Source organism: Diorhabda carinulata, chromosome X (genome assembly GCF_026250575.1).
Source record: "Diorhabda carinulata isolate Delta chromosome X, icDioCari1.1, whole genome shotgun sequence".
Lineage (NCBI taxonomy): Eukaryota > Metazoa > Arthropoda > Insecta > Coleoptera > Chrysomelidae > Diorhabda > Diorhabda carinulata.
The window spans coordinates 54,204,797-54,228,677 of record NC_079472.1 but is presented as its reverse complement, the minus strand read 5'-3'; the positions used below and the strand labels follow the sequence as shown (position 1 = coordinate 54,228,677).

The window sequence follows — 23,881 nt, the reverse complement described above, 5'->3', positions numbered from 1 at the left end:
AAATTTACAATTTTAATTATAGATGGCATGATATGCTCCCTTTTTAAATGTTTGGATGCCAATGATTCCTGATGAATTATACAGTGAAATCCCACGAAATTCCCTGATGTTTTCTGTTTTAATTTAGTTACAACGCCCGAATGTATGCCAGCCATGGCAGAAGCGCCATCCGTAGTTGTGCTGCTAAATATATTCCAATCGAATTCAAATTCTGCTACCAAATGCTCAATTGCAGAATAAATATCATATGCTGTTGTAGTACCAGTCAATAATTCGCAATTCTTCAGTTATTTCAAAGTTACTGTTAATGCCTCGTATCAACAGTATCAGTGCTCTTGTCAAGTTAAATTTCTTCTTCAGTTGAAGAACCAAATTTTGAGATAAATCATTTATTCTTGAAGCACCAGTGTTTCTTAAGAGTGAAATATTTTGAATTATTGACTTTTGAGTTGGAAATGAGACATTGGCAACTTTTAACATACAGTTTTTAATAAAATCACCATCAATGAAAGGTTTTGATCTTTTCGCGATTTTTAATGCAATAATAAAACTTGATTTCAGGACATCTTCGCTCTCTGTATTAGCTTTAGTAAACATCGTTTGTTGATCTTGAAGATGACAATGTGTCGATTCTAATTTTTTCAGTGTAACCATCGAATATTCACTTATGATTCGTATCATAGTGTCTCTTAAAATTAAACTCCTTACAAACAGCAACTGTTCGATTACAAATCTAACACAGTGATTTACCTTTCCATTCTATGAAAAAATATGCAATTTCCCATTTAGACTGAAAAAGTCTGCACTCACTATCAACTTTACGTTTTTGTGACATTATGCCACAATACCTTCACAATCACTACTTCGCAGTACAATTAAAATCCTTGTCCAATCGTATCGCTTCGATTACTCGACTCAACTGACTAACGTCGCACCGACGCGCTCGTTTTATATGGTTAAGGAAAGTTCTAGTCTATGCTCGAAAATCGTTCTCGACAAAAATATTTCCGCTTGCTGCTAAGAGATGGCGATCTAGATTTGAGAGAACGAGTATTTAAAACATCCGTAGATGAATCGAATGAAGTCTAAAAGCTCTAAAAAACATTATTCTTTTTGTGACATATTGCGATCGCGGGCCTTATTGATACGGCCCAGGGGCCAGAAGCGGCCCGCGGACTGTATCTTTGACATGGCTGGGTTAGAGAGTATAAAGAGTATATTACTTAGTTTATCCACGAGAAACAATAAAATCTTTGTTCTTCATAATATTGTAGGTAATTTTTAGGATGGGAAACGTTTGAACTGACATTCCGTATATCTATAAATGCAAACTAAAAAACTTACCCAAATATATATCATGTATATTAGGCAAATCACAAAACACTCTATCGTCTTTAAAGTTTTTAATCTCGTTCTGCTCCAGATGTATTTTGTATAATTTCGTGAGATTACTGTTGACAAAAATGTCATGAAGATCGTCAGCTAATGCAGCTCCTGTATTATCTGCGAAAGCGTTAGTTAGATGTAATTCTTCTAAATTAATGAAATTGGAAAAAACTCTGGGGTGATGGAAGTTTTTATCGTATTGAGCAGATATTGAGATGTTGTTGTGATTAAGAATAAGACGCGTCACACCTATTACATGATGAAAAGCTTTTCCTTTAATATCTTGAATTCCATTGTTACTCATATCGATAATTCTGAAATAAACATCGATTAATAACAAAATGAATGAGAATAACGATACTATTTCACAATAACAACTGCTGCAGATGGTTTTAATGTTTAAATAAAGAGGATATTATTAAGTACTATGTATAGCTTCAAGAAAAGCATTGAGAAGATTGTATCCATTCCGACTATTACTGAACGATGCATTAACATTAAGTTTGGTATCAAGGTAAAAAAAGTGCGAAAGAAGATTACGAAATACTTAAATATCTCTATGGTAATATTGTAGTTAAGTAGGTAAATTTGTTAGTTCAAACGAAGAATTGACTTAAGAACTTAAAATCTCGTGCGGGTTCGTTGAGTATTTTAACCCTGGAACCCTCGCGCCTGTTATTGTTGTGTCAGAGTTCACGCGTGAACACGCATTATAACCTCAACATTTAGTAGACCTTCAGTGTATAAGGCGGCCCCTAGACCCTACAATAACATTGTACAATATATTTGATTGTACAATAAGATTGAAAGGCGCTTGGAATCCAAACGGTCATTAAATTGCACAATAAACGAACTGCTGCGCAATATTTTCGTGTTTAGTCGAGGAATAGTGTTGATCCCGTGTGCATTGTGCGTAAAGCAACATGTCTGAACTAGATTTAACTGGTGCTTTAGTTGTATTGCTTGTGGCTAAACGTAAACGAACACGTCGGTGGTCGAAAGATTGGTACAAAAAAAGGCAGAAATACACTCACGAAAATCTTTTAAGAGATTTGATGATATCTGAGGAAGCAGACTGGAAAAATTTTGTACGACTGAACTTGGAACCTATACCACCTTTTCAACGGCTTTCAATAACATTACGGTATCTGAGATTCTTAAATTAAGCCATTGTAATTGAACTTTTATTCGTTTTGTAGTGATGCGCGTTATGTGAGAATAAAATCAATATGCTTACTAAAAATTGCAAATCACACAACGCTTTTTGGCTTGCTATTTTTTCTTCTTGCGCAAAATGCTCAAAACTTTTTCATTGTCTGGTATTTCAAATCTTCTATGTTTAAAATTTGCTTGAATCATTGCTTGTGGTACTTGCCGAATGGAAGCATGGGTAGTAAAAAAGTGGTTTATTAGTTGTTAAGCCAACTCTTTTAAGAAAATTTGAAAATTTTGTACAAAGTCATTCACGACGAGCGAATTGATATGTATATGTGAAAGTACTGGGACTAGAGTTCGGAATGCATTTCGAACTCTTTCTCCGCAAGAAATTCGAAACGTTACTCATCACGGGTTTTTAAGAAGAATCCATAAATGTTTGGAAGTTAGGGGCAACCATTTCGAACATTTACTTTAGTTAAATTTTTAGTTTTTCTCTTCTCTTCTTAGTGTAGTGTTTTTAAATATTTTTTAATTGACTAAAGTATTTTAATTTTTGATACGTTAACTTTTGTCATTCGTTATTTACTAACAAATCCCCTTAATTTGAAGCGTAGAATCCAATGATAAAGAGAACAATAGGGGATTGTCATTTGAAAAAATTAAGTTTTTAGATACCGTAAATCGAAACCATTTTCTGAACACCCTATATAAATTTTTGTCAAGGCTTTCACAGACTTTGAAAGCTGTAAGTGTTATTTACCCAAATCCCAAAAATATCAGACCTGACTCAATTAAACTTAGAAATATAATTTTTTTAGTGGAGGGCTGCATGTGTCCAAAAATTTCGAAAATGTGAAATAATTAAAAAATGGTGGACTTAAGGCATACGATGCCTCATATAAAGTTATATTGAAATTTTGGGTAGATTTCAAAAATTTAATAAGAACTATAGCATTCAGCTTAAAATAACGAAGTTTGGGTCCAGAAAACTGAAATTATTTTAGCTGAAACGAGCATTTTGGAAAACCCATGCAAGCAAATTTTTAGAAAACTAGTCGCAGTACTTTCCCATATACATATCGAGTCTGCTTCTCGTGAAGGACCCTGTACATTTAAGCCTTCAAATCAATCTCCCTTTTTGGGAGAATTTGAACCAGCTTCTGGTGGCAAATTTAACAGCGTAAACTGTAAATAAAGTGTCTATTTTATTATAACTCGAATTTGCGGCTTCTCTTTATTGTTTTATTCAAATTATTAAAATTTTTGTCAAACCTAATTCGAAAATTAACTAAGTGTATATATCTGCTTCATTATTATTTAGATTGGGTTGACAGAGTAACTTATATAGTAATATCTATAGCAGTGTGATCAAGTTTCTTAATACGTGCCTCTATGAATAACGTAAATGTGCAATTTTCACTTTTCACATTATATATAAACTCTGTTTTAATAAATACCTCAGGTTAGTCATATTTCTGTTCTCCCCGAACACGTTACTAGGTAAAGTCCCCACATGATTTCCAGTAAAAATCAACATCTCCGTTTCATCGGGAAGTTCTCGTAGCATATCCGTATTAGTGAAACCCAGTCCAGCACATTCCACCACGAACATAGATCGGTTGTCATGAAATTGCAGGCCGCAGTAACATTGTTGTAAAAGGTTGTAGCCACATTTGTTAACTGTTCCAAAAACCAAATTGAGTTGTAAGAACAACAGAAGCAGCTCGTTTTTCATACTGAAACTTAAAAAGTTGATGGTTATTCTATATGTATATCAAATGTTCAATTAATTTTGTAGAAGAAATTGATAGAAACACTTGAAATTACCTTATTACCTCTATGGATATGACGAAATTACTGCTCAGACTCCACTCAAAATCACATTTACACATCTTTCAACTTCTCAAACTTCCAAATACTCAGTGATATTTCCTCACCAGCGCGAGCAGTAGCCCAAGATCACCTTAAAAGATGTTCGCGCGAACAACAATGAACAGGTGCGCGCCATACCTATATGCACCAATACGCGTGCTCACATATAAACGTGTGCATATACAATTATACACATTCAAAAGAATAAAAGCGCGCACAAACAGAGGAGTAAAACCATTCTTTAGATGTACTATTTGCACATACAAAGTATTACGAGGGTTCGAGGGTTGCTACTTAAGTTTTGAGATATGGCAACACTGATGTGAATATGTCAATATAGCTTGACTTTTAATGATGAACGTATTCAGACCGTGTTGTCAAACGAGTGCTATTTGAGTTGTATACAGATACTTGAAACGATGTGCGATGATTTTCTATGACTTTCGACGTGGATTAAACCAGCAGCAGTGTACCGATCAACTCGCTTAGACTTTTGGTGATGAAGCACCATCTTGAGCAACCGTGTTTTCATGATTTCCCGAATTCAATCGTGGTCGCACTTAACTACGACATGAATTTCGAGAAAGTCGTTCAAAATCGGCTGTGGTGCCCGAAAAAATAGATACTGTGCGTAAACTGATATTTCAATATCATCATGTGACATACCGTGAGATTGAGGCATACTTGAGCATTAGTTCGCATACATTCAATATTGCATGATCATTTGGTTGTAAAAAATATTTGCGTTTGCGTTGGATACCGCATAATTAACAAATGCTCAAAATGGGTGCAAAGGAATGCTGAAAATTTCAATCACGGTACTTCAAAAGACGACTATAGTATATTGACAGATGACGAATCATGTATCTATGCAAATAAATCCGAAACTAAACAACAATCGACTATATAGGTCTTTAAAGACTAGCCAAAAAGGAAGTTGTTTGCGCACAAAGTAATTAAAAACAAATCGCCCGTTTTTTCGGAATTACTGGATTCTTGCTACCGTTCCATTAGAACAACGTAGAATGATCAATATTCTGAATGGTACAACAGCATTTGTTTGTCAGAAGTGTTCAACAAAATCAGGGAAACCAATCGCAGAAGACGAATCATTCTCCACAACAATGCAAGCTCTCACACATCAGTTCAAACGTTTTTGAACAGTTACAACATTGAATTGATGGGTCATCTGCCGTACAGTCCTTGTTTGGCACCTGATGATTTCTTCTTATTCCCGAAGATCAAAATTAAATTGTGAGGTCAACGTTTTTCTACGCCTGAAGTAGCGGTTGATACGTTCAAATCGCATTTTTTGGAGGTATCTCAATGGAATAGAAAATTGCTCCAACAATTGATTCAAACGCATATAAAAGTGTATTGATCTTGATGGAGAGTATTTTGAGAAACTATAAAGCCATATCATGAATATTTGTTTATCACAAAACTTAAGTAGCAACCCTCGTATTCGCGCATACAAACTCGAAAGAAATGCATGTAAAACACATTAGGCGTCGTACGAAACGCATGCTTTACAATTGAGTACGACGCTTCAATTGATATTGATAAGAAACGAACCTAATTTAAAATTCAAACACACTGTATCTCGAAAGCCGATAACAGCATAACGAGACATATTAATTACATTTTAATAACGCGAAAATATAAATGTGTTTGAGAAAACTATTTTTTTTTTATTTCAGTTTAACGTGTCTCGACAGCGCTAGTCATTGTCTCACACAAAAAATTATAATATAAGTTAAATAAGGGACTGTTACAAAATCTATTACAATACGTAAATTATTTATATTTTCTCTCTTTGAGGTTGGTTTTTACATCAAACTGCTGGTATGCGGTAGAGTATTCTCTGCAGTCGGTGAGGAAGTGCTTAACAGACCCATGAACGTGACAACTTTGGCAGACAGGACGACTTTCTGACGACATCAAGATTTTTTAATGAGGTTTTTGAAGTTAGTCTTCAGATCATTGACAAGCTGAACTGGGATTCCAGGAGGATTAATGAATATTTTCTAAACACGACGGGTTGGATTTTTTTATTATTTTTTCTGGATAATTCCACCTAAATGATTAATAAAATAATAACCTAACCAATAATAACCATCAGCTGGGGTATGAAAAGCGTGTTAACTAGTGTTATTATTCTGTTTAAGAAGGGCATATTATCCTGAAAATCGCTTAGGAATCACAGTAGAAGTTCAGGTTAAAAATTCACAACGCATACTTAGAGATATAAAATTATTCTCCAGACCCCGCCCGTTTTAAATAGAATTCGATGATTGATTTGCAATGTGTGTAAAATTTTCAATTTCATATTCAAAAAGTGCAAGGTTAGTAACGCAATGACTCAACCTTGATACTTATTTTAAATCAATATTAGCTCTTAAGAATACCAAAAAGTTTTTATTTCGCAATTTTTTGTTTATCTCAATGATAAATAGAATAAAAAATTATAAAACTGCAATTTCCTTTCAAGTGCAATTCTGGATCAATTTAGATACACAGATAGATATACTATTAATGAAAGAGCAAGTGCAATAAAAAAATATTGTTAAGCAACAAAAATGAATCTTATAATCACAATAGAAGACAAATTTTAAATGTTTGTGTCATGTTAGAAGTAGATCTACAAAATCTAAAATCTAAAATTAGTTTTAGAAAACATACAGTAAAGGCGATTACAGCGGATACTCAAAATTGTTGTCCATTTACTTCAATACAACAAGCGATGCGATTTTTCAAATTTTTCAATACATTTTGCAACATCCCTAACTGATCAATTCTTCTTATCTCTGTGGTAATCCTATTTTTTAATTCCTGAATATTGGCAGGTTTTGTTTTATGAACGATGTTTTTTAAGTGATCCCACAGGATCACTAAAGGATTCGTATCGGGTGATCACGTGGGCCATTCGATAAAACCACGCCTTCCAATCCATTTTCTTGGAAACACATTATTTAGGTATTGTGTCACCACACACGCATAGTGAGATGTATCCAAATATTGTCTTTTGGTATATTGTTATTGTCTAAAAATGTCTAATAATGAAGTTTGTTTTAAATGTAATTGAAAATACTTATTTGGATTTTGAAATATCCGAGCCAACTCAGGTATAATACTATTTTCCAATAAATCTAAATACTCCGGACCATTTGAGTTACAGCCCATCCATTCGGTTTTTCGGGATATTGGGTGTGTGATTCACGCATCCCACGAGGATTGTTACGTGACCAGTATCTACAATTATGCTGATTTACGTTTCCATTAATACAAAAAATGGACTCTTCGCAAAACATAGCATTACTCTAAAAATTATAACATTTTTCCATCATTAGGTGTGCAAACTCTTCACGTCTATCAAAATTGTCATCTGACAACTCTTGAACCAACGTTACTTTGTATGGATGGAATTTAAATTAAATTTAAATTTGCGAAAAATCAAGTTTCCTGGATATTTGTCTAGTACTCAAGTGTGGATCGTCTTCTAACAGGACACAAACATCTAAAGATTTGTTTTTACTTGATGCAGGTGTTCTGCGCCCTGATTTGGATAAATCTTTTACTGAACCAGTTTCGTTAAACTTTTTTACTAATTCACTGACAGTAGATCTTGTTGTGGGATTTCGATTAGGATATAAATTATTAAAGATATTACACGTTTCTTGTTGACTATCAATTCGTTATTTTTCCGATAAACGATCCATTGTGAATTTGAATAAACTTCAAATTATGCCATTTAGTTATATAACATTAGATGAAAAATAATAAGTATTTCTTAAGGATTTCGAAAAGCAAAAAATATATAGGGTGATCCATTTGAAATAACAAAGTTCATTATTTTTCCGAAAAAAGGAAATATCTGACAACAATGTAAATACGTACAAGTTTGGGAGGTTACAGTGTTTACCAAGTTTGTTAATATTATTTCATAACACATTTCAATTCAGCAACTAAATCATAATAATAATTACACACACTAGCATAAATAATGTCATATATTATTATTAAAATGTAAAACAGATGCTTAAACTATGATGTAAAGAGTATATTTCAAACAATAAAACTACATGCCACTTTGTTGAATTTATTGGAAGCAACGTTTTTTCTTTATTTGATTAAAAAATTCGCATATTGTCAAAAATTCACTTAGAACAAATTAAATATTTTTTCAATGCAACTCGAAGCTATAATAACGATGAAATTACTGGAAACCTAAAAATTTATTGACGTTATTATAGAAAATTCAAACTTTTTATTTATTCCATGAAATTAATTGGAAAACCCGAAGTTTTTACATGCAGTTATGTGACGAGTTTCGTGTTTACCTTATATGGATAATACTCTATTTAAAAAATTATTAAATATATTGAGCGTCTATTCAATAAATAAAAAACTTTACCTTCTTTAAATGCGCTAATATATATCCAATGGCCACTTAACTTTATAGAAATCTGAATAAAATATAAATTTTTACAGAAATGTAGCACAACCTTGGTTGAACATAAGATTTCTGCTTTGTATATACCTGTAAACCAGTCTTGAATCACGAAGATCAGGTAGGGGAAAAAAGAATACAAGTGTGTTTAAAGAAGTATGAGTGTTGCCTACGTATTAGAGACGTAAAATTTTAAAATAATGATTTGAATTCAATGAGTGTATTCGAATTATATATATAATGTTTATGATAGATTACGCAACTTATTTAATTTCTAATTACACATCATTTTAATTTGTTTTGTTTTCCTGTATTTCTGAAGGCATGCTTTATGTATCATTTAACACAGAATATTGAAAAAGATTGTGTGAAATATATATATATATATATATATATATATATATAAATTGGGTTTAATATAAATATAAACATTACAAATCATCATACTCTGATATATCATGAATAATGACATCTAAGGACGGCCATCGATATAATGTAATGATCTTAATTTTTTTAAATATCCCGCTTATATTCAATTGATTCGGTCATGTTTTACTTTGACTTAACGACAGATGGCGAAGCAGAAAATGGTAGCGTCACATTGTTTACGACCATGCAGGCATAGTCTTTCGATATATTATTGAAAAAGATATCAAGAAATTGAATTTATATAATATATATTGTGAGTATTTAGGTTTATTTTTATGGAATCTTAAAAAAAATCAATAGAAATGGCTGCTGTATTGTCTCACTTCCGTTAGCACAGGAAGAGGAAACCCCATCTTCTTGAAATTCAAGATGGTGATTTTCCTGTTGTCTATTGCCAACAAAAAATTCAAAAAATTGATTCTGTTGTTTACAATCTAACCTTACTAATTCATAACATAAACATAAAAATGATTTTGTCATATTTTTCAGGAAATGATGAAATTTGAAGGGGTCGTAGAAAACGGCCAAAATACTCAACGAGCCAAATATATTATATCCACAACTGTCCCAAACAATAACAATAGAGTATCTGAATTAATACCTGTAAGAAACAATAGATATATATTTTAAAATTGTATATGTTCAGTAAAAAATTATACTGTTTCAGATTCATTGGGATGGAAGGTTAATTTCACAGCATTCAGTGCCAGTGAATGAATTGGGAAAACAACTTCTAAAAGCAGCATCAGACGGTAGTGTAGAAAAAGTGAAACAGTTATTAACTAAAGGGGCTCCATTTACTGCTGATTGGGTAAGATATTTTATCGTTTAAATAGTTACGTTTTTAAAATAAATTAGATAATGAATGATACAATAATAACTTATTTTTACTTTTAATATTAGTACATTGTCTTTTCTATTACTTATGAATCCATTCTATTATAATTATAGTTATAACTTTCATGGTATTGCTGATAGGAATAAGTAATAATAATGAAAATAAACCATTTTTGTAGTTAGGAACAAGTCCACTTCACTTATCTGCACAAAATAATCACTTCGAAATAACAGAAATACTGTTGAGAGCAGGAATTTCTAAAGATGCTCGTACAAAAGTTGATAGGACTCCTTTACATATGGCATGTTATGAAGGCCATATAAATATTGTGGAAATATTACTTGAGCATGGTGCAGATATCAACTGTAGAGATTTAGTAAGTATTTGTGCTGGTGAATACCTTTTTATATTGAATAAACAGTCACGTTCACAATTGTCAATTATATTCCAGTTAGATATGACACCTCTCCATTGGGCAGTACAAAATAGTCATATTGATGTTGTAGCACATCTACTCAGGAATAATGCTTTAATTGAAGTTACAAATAAATTTGATGTGACACCAATAATGATAGCACAACAAACTGGTAGATCTGATATTGAACAACTTTTAGTTGGAGCCTTAAACGATTCTACATTAGCTGCTCAAAATTTAGTTTTACAGTATAATGCAAATGAATCTGAGAATGAAAATAATCAAATATATACTGATAATATGGAACTTGAGACAATAGGTAATGATGTCAACAATTTTACAGTATTTGCAGGTGAGTGCATTTTGATATGATTAACGGTATAGTATTAATAGAAATTATATAACATGAAAGACAAAGTAAGATATATGGGAACACTAACAGAAGAAATAAATATTAACAAAGGAGTCAAACAAGGCAACTCAATATCTCCAACTCTGATATGATTTTAGTAAACGTAATGAGAAAACTAAAATTAAATAATAAAAATATTATAACGGATCAAATACAAGTTGTAGCATACACATATATTGTAACAATATTGGCTAATACAAGAAAAGAACTAATAAAGGCAATAAAAAAACTGGAAACAGAAGCAGGAAAAGTTCATCTAGAAATAAACCGAAAAAAAAACAAATACATAAGATAGCAAGACAAGACAAAAAATGAATGGACTATGTAAACACACAGAAATACGTATTTGAAACTGTATTCTCATTTAGTGAAGTGAGAAAATATGAAAAAGATATCCTAACATTTGGAAAAAATGAAAAGTTACTCAAACCAAGCATATTGATAAAAATGAGCAAAAGACTAAACATATGGAGATGGGAAGAGATTTTAATAACTCCAACCAATTAAAAATGATGACAGAGCACAACAGGGTGTATAGATTTGATAAAGTCCTGTAGTTTGAATGGAGTGACAGTAGCAACCAAAGGACTATTAAGATCAAAAGATATTTCAAGAGTCGCCAAGTTATGCATTTACAAGACAGTTATACAACAAAAGGTGCTATATCGCAATAAGTGTTGGATCATGAACAAAAAAGAAGGAAAGGTACTAAGAGAGATTTTCTGAGGAGTGCAGGAGCAAAAAGAGTGGAGGAGAAGAAAAACACAAAGATCAAAACACTTTATGGTCAAGTTGAATTGGGATATGTGGTCAGAGCAAAAACGTCCTTATTAATGATGTATGTAGAGAAGAACTAAAAACTAAAAGAAGAAAGAATAAAAACTAAAAAAGGCAATCAGCAAACTGGAAATAGAAGCAGAAAAACTGGGTCATCTAAGGATACATAAATATGTATTGGAAGTTGTATCCTCATACAAGTTGTCAAAAGCAAGAATATTAGTAAAAAGATCAAAATAAAAATATATAAAACATTAGTGATTGGTTACGCCGTGGAAACAGCAGTCACAAATAAAAAGGAAAGAGATCTGAAGATGATCGAGAGAAAAATACCAAGAACTATACAAGACTAAATAGAGGCAGAAACCAAGAAATACATGGAGAAACAACATTGAAAAAGATACCAGAATCCTAGGAACAGTAGACTGAAAAGCAAAATGCAGAAACAGAAAAGAATAGAGAAAGTCGGGACCAACAAAAAAACTATAACAAAAAGTACAAACGGAGTAATCCACCACCATAAAAGGATTTGTAGGTGCACAAAGCAGTAGCCATAATTCAACAGCATAATAATGAATAATGATGATGAACAGTATATTAATTATTGACATTCAAATACAGAATATATGAAAAATGGTACCTTCATTCCATTTAATTTATAAATTGATAAAACTCATGATCATAATCAAACTGAGAAAATCAAAATGAATGATTAAGATGTGTAGTATACTCTGGCTATTAAGATATCCCTATTGAGTTGTGGTATACTTCCAATAAATGTTTTTAAGGATAAGGTTTCTTTGACACAATATTCACCTCTTAATCAAGACATTCTGGTAAATTACTATGCATCTCCTTTGAAGATGAGATAGAAGGTACATCAACATAAAGCATTAAAGAATTATATTATACCGTACTTTTGCAGAACAGACAAGCACAAATTTAATAGTGTTCACTAAAGCCAAGGTCACGAAGCATAAAACTAATTTATCTTAATGATGAGTTTATAGTCAATGATAATAGTTTATACAGGGTGTTTCTAAATCCGCGCAACAAAATTCAGGAGGTGATTGCTGCTATGAAATTAAGATATTCTTTCCTATAAAAAAATTCCTCAGCCCTCCTTTATATGATAATTAAATCTAACACTAAATTATAATACATAAAGAACTTTTCCTGTTTTTAAAACCCTATTCCCAAGTACATTAACTTCAAAGTCGCCCGTTGGGAACTGTTTTTCACAAATCACTGTATAGTCACTTGGTTTAAAATTGTCTCTTCTTATAGTCACTAACCATTTATTCCTAAGGTCGGGTCATAATCAGTTTTGAATGCAATGATTAGAAAAGTTTAATTCCTATTGGGAGAAAAAGAATTATTACTGATGTTAACATTATTATTTGAAAAATGTTATTTAATTTTTATTCTGCATCTTCTATTCTTTCTAGCCACTTCCAAGCATTGAGGCATACTTGAACTCAAAGAACCAAATATTTCTCAATAAAATCACTCAAAACGTCACTACAATCATCAATTTCTCGAAATAAAATGAGTGGCAAGTGATAATACACTAAGTGATAAAGGGCACTTAAACATGTTTTAGAACTCTAACCATATTTAACCATAAGCAATAAATAAACTCAAGGCTCCAGATATAAATTTCTATTATTTGTCCTCTTTAGCTCCATCCTTCTTATGTTGTCTCTCTTGCACTGCGTTGGCATCGGTTTAAAATCTTTTGAGCTAGTCCATAACTTTTAGTAAGTCGATAGAAATAATCTTCTCTCCTATTGTGATGCTGCTGCATCCAGTAGCCAAATTTTTAATATTCTCAACTATTATTGTAAATCTCATATTTTCGTCACGTTACAAGTTTTCAATTCAAAAGTTGCAATATTGTTAAATTAACAAGAAATTTATTTTTAGAACCAATTCTAGTTGAAGGGGAATATCAAGATATAGATGGTGAAACCAGTCAGGAAATTACAGGTATTATTTTAAAATTATCTGTTTTATTAACAAGTTAATATGATATTAAACTTGAATGTAATTAATAAAATTTATCCCTATCAAAATATTAGAAAAATATATTCTGTGGTTTTTAAAAAAAATTTACATTTCATTTGGATTACACATAAACACAAGGTGTACTAAGGAGTTGTAGGCGCCAGTGGTCTATAAATCTTGATTTCTATAGGGCTTAATTCTTCACATCTTCTGAATGTTATCCATCCAGCTTTGCACATTGATTACTTTGTAAATATATGTGTAGTTAAACATAAGTTATTTTTCTTTTTGTTGTTGTATTATTATATTTTTTATGTGTCAACTGAGTTTTATTCAACCCATTTTTCTATGCCTCTCAAGCATTATTTCCTCTAAAGTTTCTCCTTTGCTCTCTAAAACCTTTACTTTTCTATCTCAAACCTTTACTTTTTTCAACTTTTGTTGGCGCATTCTCATTATATCTCCATATAAATTCAACTGTTTCTTTTTTATTTTTCTAATACTATATTCTCAAATATTTCAAAATGGCTTCAATTTGAGTTTCGTTTCTTCTTTGATTTGACCAATTCACTGTAGCATATGCTATTGTGGGAATAGTTAGTACATCATCCATTTTTTTGTTTTGTTTCAATATCTATTTTTCCCCTATAACAGTTTTCTTTATTAAATAGTATAATCTTGTTAAGTTAGTGGCTTGATTTTTTAATTCTGCATCTGTTTCTATAATGTTTTCTTGCCATTATTGGATTTATTTCTATTTTACTCATAGTTTCTTCGGTTTATTATCATAACCTTCATTTTATTAACGTTTACTCTCATTCTCATTATGTTTGTAGTTTATTGTTTGACTTTTTGTATCCTAGTATTCTATTTAGTTATATTCCTTCTTCTCTAACTTTTCTATCTAAGAATCAAAATAAATATCAAAGGGTTACATTGTTTCCTTGTCTTACTACATTTTTTCTAGTTATTCAAATTTATCTTCAAACCAAGATTACGTGAAACCTTGACATTACTACCATTCTTCATCCCCATTTTCGTGCTATATTCTCAATTGTTTCAACTTGCAAGTTCCTATATAATTTTTGAACAATTTGAAACTTGACTATATAATTGATAATCATGATAAAATTTTAGAAAAAAAAAAGACAAAAAACAAAAAGGTCCGTCGACCTTTCCAATAGTTTGATCCACTTCTGATTCTGTTACCTAATTGATTTCCATTTTTAAAATCTCGTCATTTATTTGATAAAGGGTTATTCCTTTAAATTCAACCATCTCCATCCATAATAAAATGATATGGCCATATATAGTGTATGCTACTAGGATAATTTTAGCTCTTTTCTAATGATTTTAAATGGCGACGTATCTTTAGAAGGTCCAAGAAGTCAAATAATAGGCAAGTGCTAGTACTAGGTTGGTATTCTCTTGCTTCTCTTGTACCTAAATATCACATGCAGGTGAACAACCTGAGCGCCCACGATATTCAAGCGTTAAATATTCACTATTACACTGTTTCCCCCTCATAACATTTATTATAAAAACGCACTGTCACGTCAATAAACAATGTAGACTATTTGTACTTTTCATAGAATTAGGGACTAGTCTAAACAAGTAAAGACTTGTTTAAATGTAATAGTGTCCACAAATTATGCTTAATCGATTTTCCACCCTTCTCTCCATTTCAATCGAAACAAGTTCGATCGAAGAAATGTCAGGAGATTGAAACAACCATAGCATGATTTTTAAAATATTTCTCTTGTTCAGAAATTCCTAGTTAGGTTTAGATGAAACTTCTGAATCATTATTCTTTTGAAAAATTGATTCTAGACTAATGAAATTGAATCCAAATGCTGTTACAAAATACAGCAGAATTTTTAAATAGCCTCCCTTATTCAGTTATCTGCTCAAATATTAGGAACTCACTGTATGTGTCTGAAGTTGATCTGGTATATAAATACTGTGCATGGGATATGAATTAACTAGAATGACAATTTTGATTTTTGCAATAGTTAGTCTATCACTATACATCTCTTGAAAGTTGTTTTTGAAATGGGACGTTTTTCCGGTATTATTCAGTATTCATTGTTTTATTTATACTCTGTAGACTTTCTTCCGAAAAGTTCAATTGCATGGTAGAAAACCTCAAGAATTATTTTTCTTTTTCTAATTTCTAGGTTTTCTAATTTTCTTTAGCCTTTTCAAGTATCAGTTAAGAGCTTTGGTCCCTATTCTACTAACTTCTTCCATCATCTTTTTCCATCTTCCCCCTTCGAGGTTTTTTTATTTATAGTATTGCATTATCCCCCCTTTATATTTTTTTAAATTTTTCTCCTTAATCTATTTGATTTATTTATTACCAATTTAGTTGATTCTTATTTATTTCTTCTTAGTTTTTATTTGCCACTGTTCTAATGAATTTCTTTATATTGCTCCTCTTAGTTTTCTCGCTATTCTTAGGTCTTTCACTTTCATTGTCTTTTTTCTCTGTTTGTAGTGGAACAAGAAGAACAAGAAACGGATCAAGAAAGAATAGAAAAAGAAAATGAACAACTCGTTCAACATGTTTCTGTTGATCCAGCGATACTAACTAGTTCATTAAAAATACTTGAAGAACATGGGATCAGAATGTTGGAGAATGATGAAAATGATGATGGGCATATTCTAAATACTGTTATGGAAAGTGGACATTCTGTTGTTTTAACAGGTAAGAGTTAAACATTGAACAGGTGTAAAATGAACTTTTTAATAATGTTTATGCTGGAACTTATATACTATAATTTGTGTTGATGAAGTTTATTTCAATCATCATTATCGAAATACCAAAGTGGCTGAATTATATGTTAGAATAATGAGTGATATTTTCATTACAGATGTTGGAAAGGAAGTCTTGAATTCTGTGAAACAAAACGAACAGAAGAAAAAATCTCAAATTGTACATATGGATAAGAAAATAGTATCTGTGACACCAGAACAATTTCTAGCAATGACACAAAATAGTAATAAAACTTTTAAACAATTGAAAGTAATACCCACAAAAGGTACATTCAAGAGAGTGGTTATGAAGAAAAATAAGCTTATACCAATTACCCCAGTGAGTATTATCGATATCCTAAATAATGTGCTAAAATAAAATATTTGAATAATATCTATACAGAGGGTTTCTAAATTCATGCGACAAGATTCAGGAGGTGATTACTCGTATGAAATTATGATAGGTCTTTCTTATAACAACATTTCCTCAACGTACCCCTTTCCGAGAGATCATCCTTGAAATGTGGTGACTGAAATTGAGCTGTTTTCATTTTTTTCTAAAATTCCAGTAAAGTTAGAAACTGGAAATTCTGTAATTTTCGTGATTTTCGTGCACTTGCAAAGGACTATCTATGGGTGTTTTTTCAATATTCCTGTTACCTGAAATTAGCAACCCTTATTTTTAAGCATTTATCATGAATTGTATTACATTTTTAGTAAAAAAATTTAACAATAAAAAATATTTTTAAATAAAACAAGGATTTTAAGAATAATTTTATTTTATCAAACTTCATCTTAAAAAAAGTTTTGATATGCAATAAAGTAAGAGTTACTAATTTCACCCCTGTATAAAGTAACAGGAATATTGAAAAAATACCCGTGGTTAGTCCTTTGCGAGTGTACGAAAAATACAGAATTTCTAGTTTTATTGAAATTTTAGAAAATAAAAATGAACTCAATTTCAGTCATCACCTTTTAAGAGTAATATCTAGGAAAGGGGTGGGGTGAGGAAATTTTGTTATGGGAAAGACCCACCTTCATTTCATTGAGCAATCACCTGAATTTTGTCGCATGAATTTAGAAACACCTTGTATATTCGTTGCTACAAATTCTAATGTTATACATCGTACATATACAAAGAAGGCATGTGTCACAGCCTTCTAATTGAATAAATAAAGGACTAAATACTTGCTCTACCCCACCACCAGGATTAAGTCAAATGGATTTACTGAAAGACATCTTAACCCTAGCCCTGCTGAGAAACAGTTTCTACATCAAAGCAACCAAATTATTGGCTTTTGTTCTAGTGTTCAATTCACTATCTAGCTCTCCTTTCAGGATTTTATAAAATAAAATCTGCTTTTTGTCAAGTTCGTTTGGGCTATTAAAATTTCATTTTGATATTATTGTAATTTTTTTTTTATTCAAACTATTTATAACAGTGGGGTGAATTTATGAACACTGTCTCTTACTTAATTTATTTAAACACTTACACTAGATTTAGCTAACCTATATAATTTATTTTAATTTAACAGTTGCTTTTTACTATTTTGTTCTGTTCACTATGACTTTTAATTATAAACTAAATGCTTAGCTCATAAACAAACTGGTAATCAAAAAAGAATTTCTCAATAATTCTAGAAAGTAAACAATCAAACAAAAAACAGCCCTTCCTAGAATTTTGTTAAGAAAACAATAGAAACAAATCAACTTAACACATTTATATAAATTCAAAGCTAATCATTATTTATGCTATTATCTTCTGGTTTATGCAGTGGAAACACTACTTCAAAGACAGTTAACAACATTCAATACTTATAATAATTTTATAAATTCTGTTTCTAAAATAATCTATTATCTTATCCAGAAAATGAATTATTTTTCTACAGAAACAATCTCAAGCATCAAGTTTTTGAAAATGATATTTTTGTTTAGGTTTTTTTAGTAGCTCTACAACATACTTTGTAACGATTAGTTATGGTAGCAATACAGTTTGGTAGGCCTGCTAAAACATTTTAATCTGACATCGATATAAGTATATTTGCTTAATATTTTTCCGTAAATTTTAAAAGTGCAACTAAAATTCATATATTGTGAATTTTGTACAAAATTATGAGTGCCACATTTAACCCAAAACAGGTCTGTAGTGAAGATTTGTTATACACACATAAAATAATTAAAAATACAGACAATGTAAACATTAGTTTATGTCTGGTAGGTTGTTATTACTAATAGAGTGATCATCATTGAAAAGACTTATTTGATGATAAATTTCAATTCACAAACTTTATATCATCAAAGTAATGCGATTATTTCTTCCTTTCTTTCATTACATATTTAAAAGAAGGTAACAATTTTCAAAGTTTGTGCAATCTAAACTGTGTCTGCCAATTCCCATAGATTAACCATTTGTTTTTCTTATCTATTCTTGATTTGTTATTTTTATTACTGAAATTTTCCATGTGCAGTTTTTTTGAGTTTTCATTGAATGTTCTTGCACAATTAGTAAAAATCAATTATTCTGTTATAGGCCGTAGACGATGTAATGTATACATTACCAAGTACCATTAACAAAGAAAACCCATCCAAAACCGATATGGAATTAATTATGAACCAATTAATTGAAGCTAGAAAAACCATTGAAGAATATAAAATCAAATTAAGAAAAAAAGAACAAGAAGCACAGAGGTATAAAATGCAATTAAAGTTACTAATGGAACCAGATTTGCCTCGATAAAAAATTCAGTGGAATTGATTTCACAATTTCCTGTTGATCCGAAGCTTTAATTAGTTTGTCTAAGTTTATATGTTCACCTTGACGTGGATTTCTGCTTCCTATATAACGATCTTTGTAAATGAGGTTACTTGAAGTTGCAAATAATTTATCAATAATCATTAGTTGATCATTTCATGACGTTACTCTATTAGAGTCAATCTTTATAACATAAAATGTCATTACTTTAAAAAATCAACCATTTTTATATTATTATTATAATGAGGAGGAATTTTATAAACTGAAACGTTACCTGACTTATTATTGGATTCAGTATTTAAAATAATATGATTTCAAAAAAACGATGTTTACTTTATTTCGAGTTCGTTGTATAGGACATAGGAATCTTCTATATATTTGTATACAGGGTATCCTAATGAAAAGGTAAAGCTGTTTTCATCCTTCTCGTGTAATGTATTCAAAAAACAAAACTTCTAGTTTAACAAATATCTATTTGAAACAGTCAATTTTAGATGATATTATCAATTTCTTCGTCACACACAAAATGATCCAGAATTATGTTAATGTTAAGTTCAAGAGCTGATAGATCATCCCAAAATAAAGATAGGGGAAGAAGGGGAGTATTTGGCACTAAAACAATATTGTTTTTAACATTTTTGAAAATCAAAGAGAAAGCAAGAAAAAATATCCTCCACATTTGGGTCGCTATTTGTTAGCCTACAAATAACGATGGAATATGAAATAAGATAATTTAAAGACAGAGAGAAGATTCATGAGTAATTGTTTGAAATTGCGGAAAGCTTCCATTCTTAGGGTGCATTAGATCTTATATCTGTACAATATCTTGTAGCTCCAGTCTTTGGAAGAGTTCTTAATTTTCTTATTAATTCATCGTTGGCAACGATGAACGAAAAGTAGTTTTCTGGCCCTTCCATCTTAAGAAATCATTTCCATCGACTCTTCTAAAATTTTCAAAATTTGACTGACGAAATGTACCTTTTTGTTTTTAGCTATAAATCTCACTAAAACCAAATCCGCATTATTTAAGTCTGCTCCCTTAAGTTCTTCTATATCATCAAACTCGATATTGTATCATTTTGACCAGCTGATGAATTTAAAACCCTTAACTTTTTTAGAGGGTAATTCTTTTAAATCTTTATTAAAAACATTTCTTTTAAAACCTTTTTTTTTGTATTTTCACTTTCCTCTTCAATTTTTTCTGGCCTTTCTTTCTTCATTAACAGAATCATCATATGTGAGGACATAAGAATCAGGTGGCATCACAAATATTTCATCAACTTGTTGGAGCAAGTCATCATTGTCATTTAGCATATTCCAAGCTTGCAAAAGCGAAAAACTTCTTCTGGAATGATAGGAGTATTTTTGATTATCAAATTATGTTAAAGTCATTATCGTCCAAAAACGCCCACGGATACCATATGGTATCAGTGACTTTAGAAATATTAGAGAACCTCCTGTATTAGAAGTTTTCATATCAGTTATATGCAGTAATATTGTATCATTCATGAGCAATAAATACATGTCCATTGTTTTGTACATAACAAAACCACTTGATATAGAAATAATAGAAAATTAGAAGCAACTGCTTACAAGGCATGCAAAAGAAATCGTCGTAGAAGGGGGAGATTATTTGGGATATCATATGGGATCAGTAGGCGTTAATGGGTTAACACTCACAGTTACATTGACGCGAGTTTCTATAATTAAGTCATTTTCTTCAGAGACTAAAAGATGTGTTTATATGTAATTCAGGATTACCTAATTGTCTATTATATAGTAATTTCTATTTTTCTTTGTGTTTTGTTTTTCGTATCTTATATCTTATAACAGAATAATATATATTTACCTTATCGTTTAGATATCCTGTATGTGCTATTGGGAGTTGATGTACATATTTGTAATAAGTAAACTCCCAAGATTATTTTTAAGTAAAAACAAGTTAATTTTTGTATAAACAAAGAACTGAAGATAATTAGAAAACTCCCTTATACATGTCTTCCATTAATTAAATAAAAAATTTTGAATTCAGAAAGTAGCAAAGTCTCAATAAAACAAAATCATTGCTTAAGTCAATTTACTGTACTGTATTATTGTCTGTTTCGTACATTTTGAATTGAGAAAAATTCTAATTAAAATAGAAGTATTGTGTAGCTAAAGTATACTGAACACCCAATTCAAAAAATTTGATCATTTTTGTTTCATTAAATCTACTTTGAATGCATTCATTCCATTAGGTTAACAAATAAATATATCAAATTTAAATTACGAATGAATGTATTAGAGTCAACATCAATAGACATGTAGAAATGTCTTAATTGTCAAATTTTGATTAGGAGTAATCCATCATATCGTTCATGTCTTATGATTCAATTTCTGTCCCCTCTTTTTGTTATGTTGCTTAATAAATTTTCCGCTACAGATTAAGAAAAAGCTCAGTTTTACATTTTACTACAGTGTTACATGTCTTTAACTGAATACATATACCTCAATATTTTTTGGGATTATGTTTCAGATTCTGGTTGATACTCAAATTTCTCTTTTTGTTTATCGATGCTACTAAGGTATTTATACTTGATAGGGTGATGATTCACTAAGATTTAAAAGATCTGTCATGTAAAAGGTATCAATCCATGAGATTTTATAGTGCCGTGTATTCAGTCATTACATAAATGTCTGTTCCCTTTTTTAACCTGAGAATCTGCGGTCGTCTTTTTCACCAGAAAAGTGTCATTCCAACGATTTTAGATTTGATAAGTAGAATTTTTAATCCAATCAATATTTGGTTTTCTATTGCTCGTAGAACTTGTCCAGGCAACTTTTTGTTCGTCCTTCGTATAGAGGAAGGGTCATCAACTTCTTCTTAGTCTCTCACATTCGTGGAGTGTCAAATCATTTAAAAAGTATCATACTTGTCCATATCCTCCAGGCATAACATTTTTTGTTCTGTAGAGGGCTTTTTACTTCTGCTATATAAATTTTGTCAGTTGATTTGTGTAGTACAGTTACAGAAAAATGAAAAAAATGTTGGTAGTAGTAACTATTATAAAAACAAATCTTTTACCGGTTGTAAACACAAAATAATCAGCTGGTACATGGAGAATTTATTAAAGATGCACATTTTATAGATATGGATTTTATTGATAGAAATCGATCGAGCTTTAGCAACGCAACATTTACTAATTATAATTTCTAAAAATTAGTCTTCTATGTCAAGGACAATTCCAGTGAAAACTCATGAAATTGCATTTCATATTGAAAAAAACTTGATTAATATTTTTTTTAATTCTCAATATTTATAATTTGAATCAATGATGTATTTTCAATCAGCAATAGATTTTGTTTTCATGTAGAGTTTGTGATCAACATATGTGGAGTCATTATTATCTCCATCACTATTCGCTGCCATATGTTAATTTTCCTGTACATACAATTGATGGCATTGTTGTTATAGTTTTGTTACTTGAAAAGAATTTATGATTTACAAAAATAAGGATTACTTTTATCAACGTTTCAAATTGAAACATAAAAAATTCGTCACTTCAATTAATCTTCTAGTTAATATAAAATAATTTCAATTTGATATAATTATCCATTCAATTTTGACATAAAAATGTATAATAAAATATTTTCTAGTTAATGCAAACAGTAAATTGGAATTTATGGAATTGCTGATGGTATTCATACTGAATTACTACTACTACATCATCTCTAACAGTTATCTTTTCCAGATACTGCTAAGTTTGTTATCAAAACGTTCGTTACAAATTATGAAAGTTGATGTAGTGGAAGTAGACAGAATATTCTGAAGGCAATTGATAGCTGGAACAAAACCGTTTGCTACCACTCCACAAACACAATTATACTGTCGAGCGTTACAAGAACGAAGTCTTAAGAAACCAATAATAAACTTCTATTGCCTTCGGCCTCTGAGAACGATTTTGTTATTATGAACTATTATGGTTCATATGTTGTTGAGTTTTTCACGCGGGCATTGTTCCATATACTACATATGTAACTTGCTCGCTAAAATTCTTGTAGTAGATTACTCTTGCAAGATGGTAAGCTACTAGCATCTGAATTTCGGAACTTCGTTTACATCTAATACCGTATATGAATCAATAAAAATTTACAACCTAGCAGCATCAACATTGTATAAATAGCCCATAATATTGGAAATACGATTTTGTTCTTCTTAATAAAAGCTTCCTAAAATTCTACTTATTTTTGTAATAATAATATCCATCCATTTAAATTTGCCTTATTTTTGTAAATTTGAATAATTATTCTAAAGTATGGTTTATGCTTTTCCACTAGTTTGACCACATTTGATGTTATTTATTTTTATACTAATTGTATTTTTATACTAATTGAAACTAAGTTTTGTAAATATAAGTTTCAAAATAGATTTTTTTTCTATCTAATCTCCATGGCTTTTTATTTTACCATCAGTAATATCACATATTCATAGCGTCCTTTTTGCAAATGGTCTGATTTATTTCAAATTGAGCTGATGATATCAGCTCACTTTAATATGGTGGGTCAAATAGAATAACTAACTAGGACATTCGATCAGTTCATTGTAATCTAACCCAAAATGCACTAGACAATACAAAAGTAAAATAAAATAA

General features: G+C 30.6%; 2 protein-coding genes across 4 annotated transcripts in view; one reads left to right on the top strand and one right to left on the bottom strand.

The window, feature by feature from the left end:
- LOC130902021 (phospholipase A2 inhibitor) overlaps positions 1-8,967 on the bottom strand; it is a 14,145-nt gene extending 5,178 nt beyond the window's left edge. Inside the window, exons 1-3 of one of the 2 annotated variants that reach the window (XM_057813818.1) lie at positions 8,831-8,967; positions 4,002-4,286; positions 1,345-1,700 (exon numbers count right to left, since the gene is read on the bottom strand). In XM_057813818.1, the coding sequence (XP_057669801.1) occupies positions 1,345-1,700; positions 4,002-4,279 (634 nt within the window). In that variant the 5' untranslated portion in view covers positions 4,280-4,286; positions 8,831-8,967. The remainder of the gene's footprint in view (positions 1-1,344; positions 1,701-4,001; positions 4,287-8,830) is intronic. The other variant, XM_057813819.1, reaches the window with a different exon arrangement.
- A 446-nt stretch (positions 8,968-9,413) lies between these two features.
- Positions 9,414-23,670, top strand: LOC130902016 (GA-binding protein subunit beta-1). 2 transcript variants are annotated; one of them, XM_057813806.1, is made up of 9 exons: positions 9,414-9,548; positions 9,785-9,898; positions 9,963-10,106; positions 10,312-10,509; positions 10,585-10,900; positions 13,664-13,726; positions 16,242-16,451; positions 16,618-16,838; positions 19,029-23,670. In XM_057813806.1, exons 2-9 carry the CDS (start codon positions 9,788-9,790, stop codon positions 19,233-19,235), a joined length of 1,470 nt encoding a protein of 489 aa, XP_057669789.1. In that variant the 5' UTR covers positions 9,414-9,548; positions 9,785-9,787; the 3' UTR covers positions 19,236-23,670. The 2 variants fall into 2 exon arrangements, with proteins under 2 accessions (XP_057669789.1, XP_057669790.1); XM_057813807.1 differs by lacking the exon at positions 9,414-9,548 and having other exon boundaries at positions 9,729-9,898.
- The last annotated feature ends 211 nt before the right edge of the window (positions 23,671-23,881 follow it).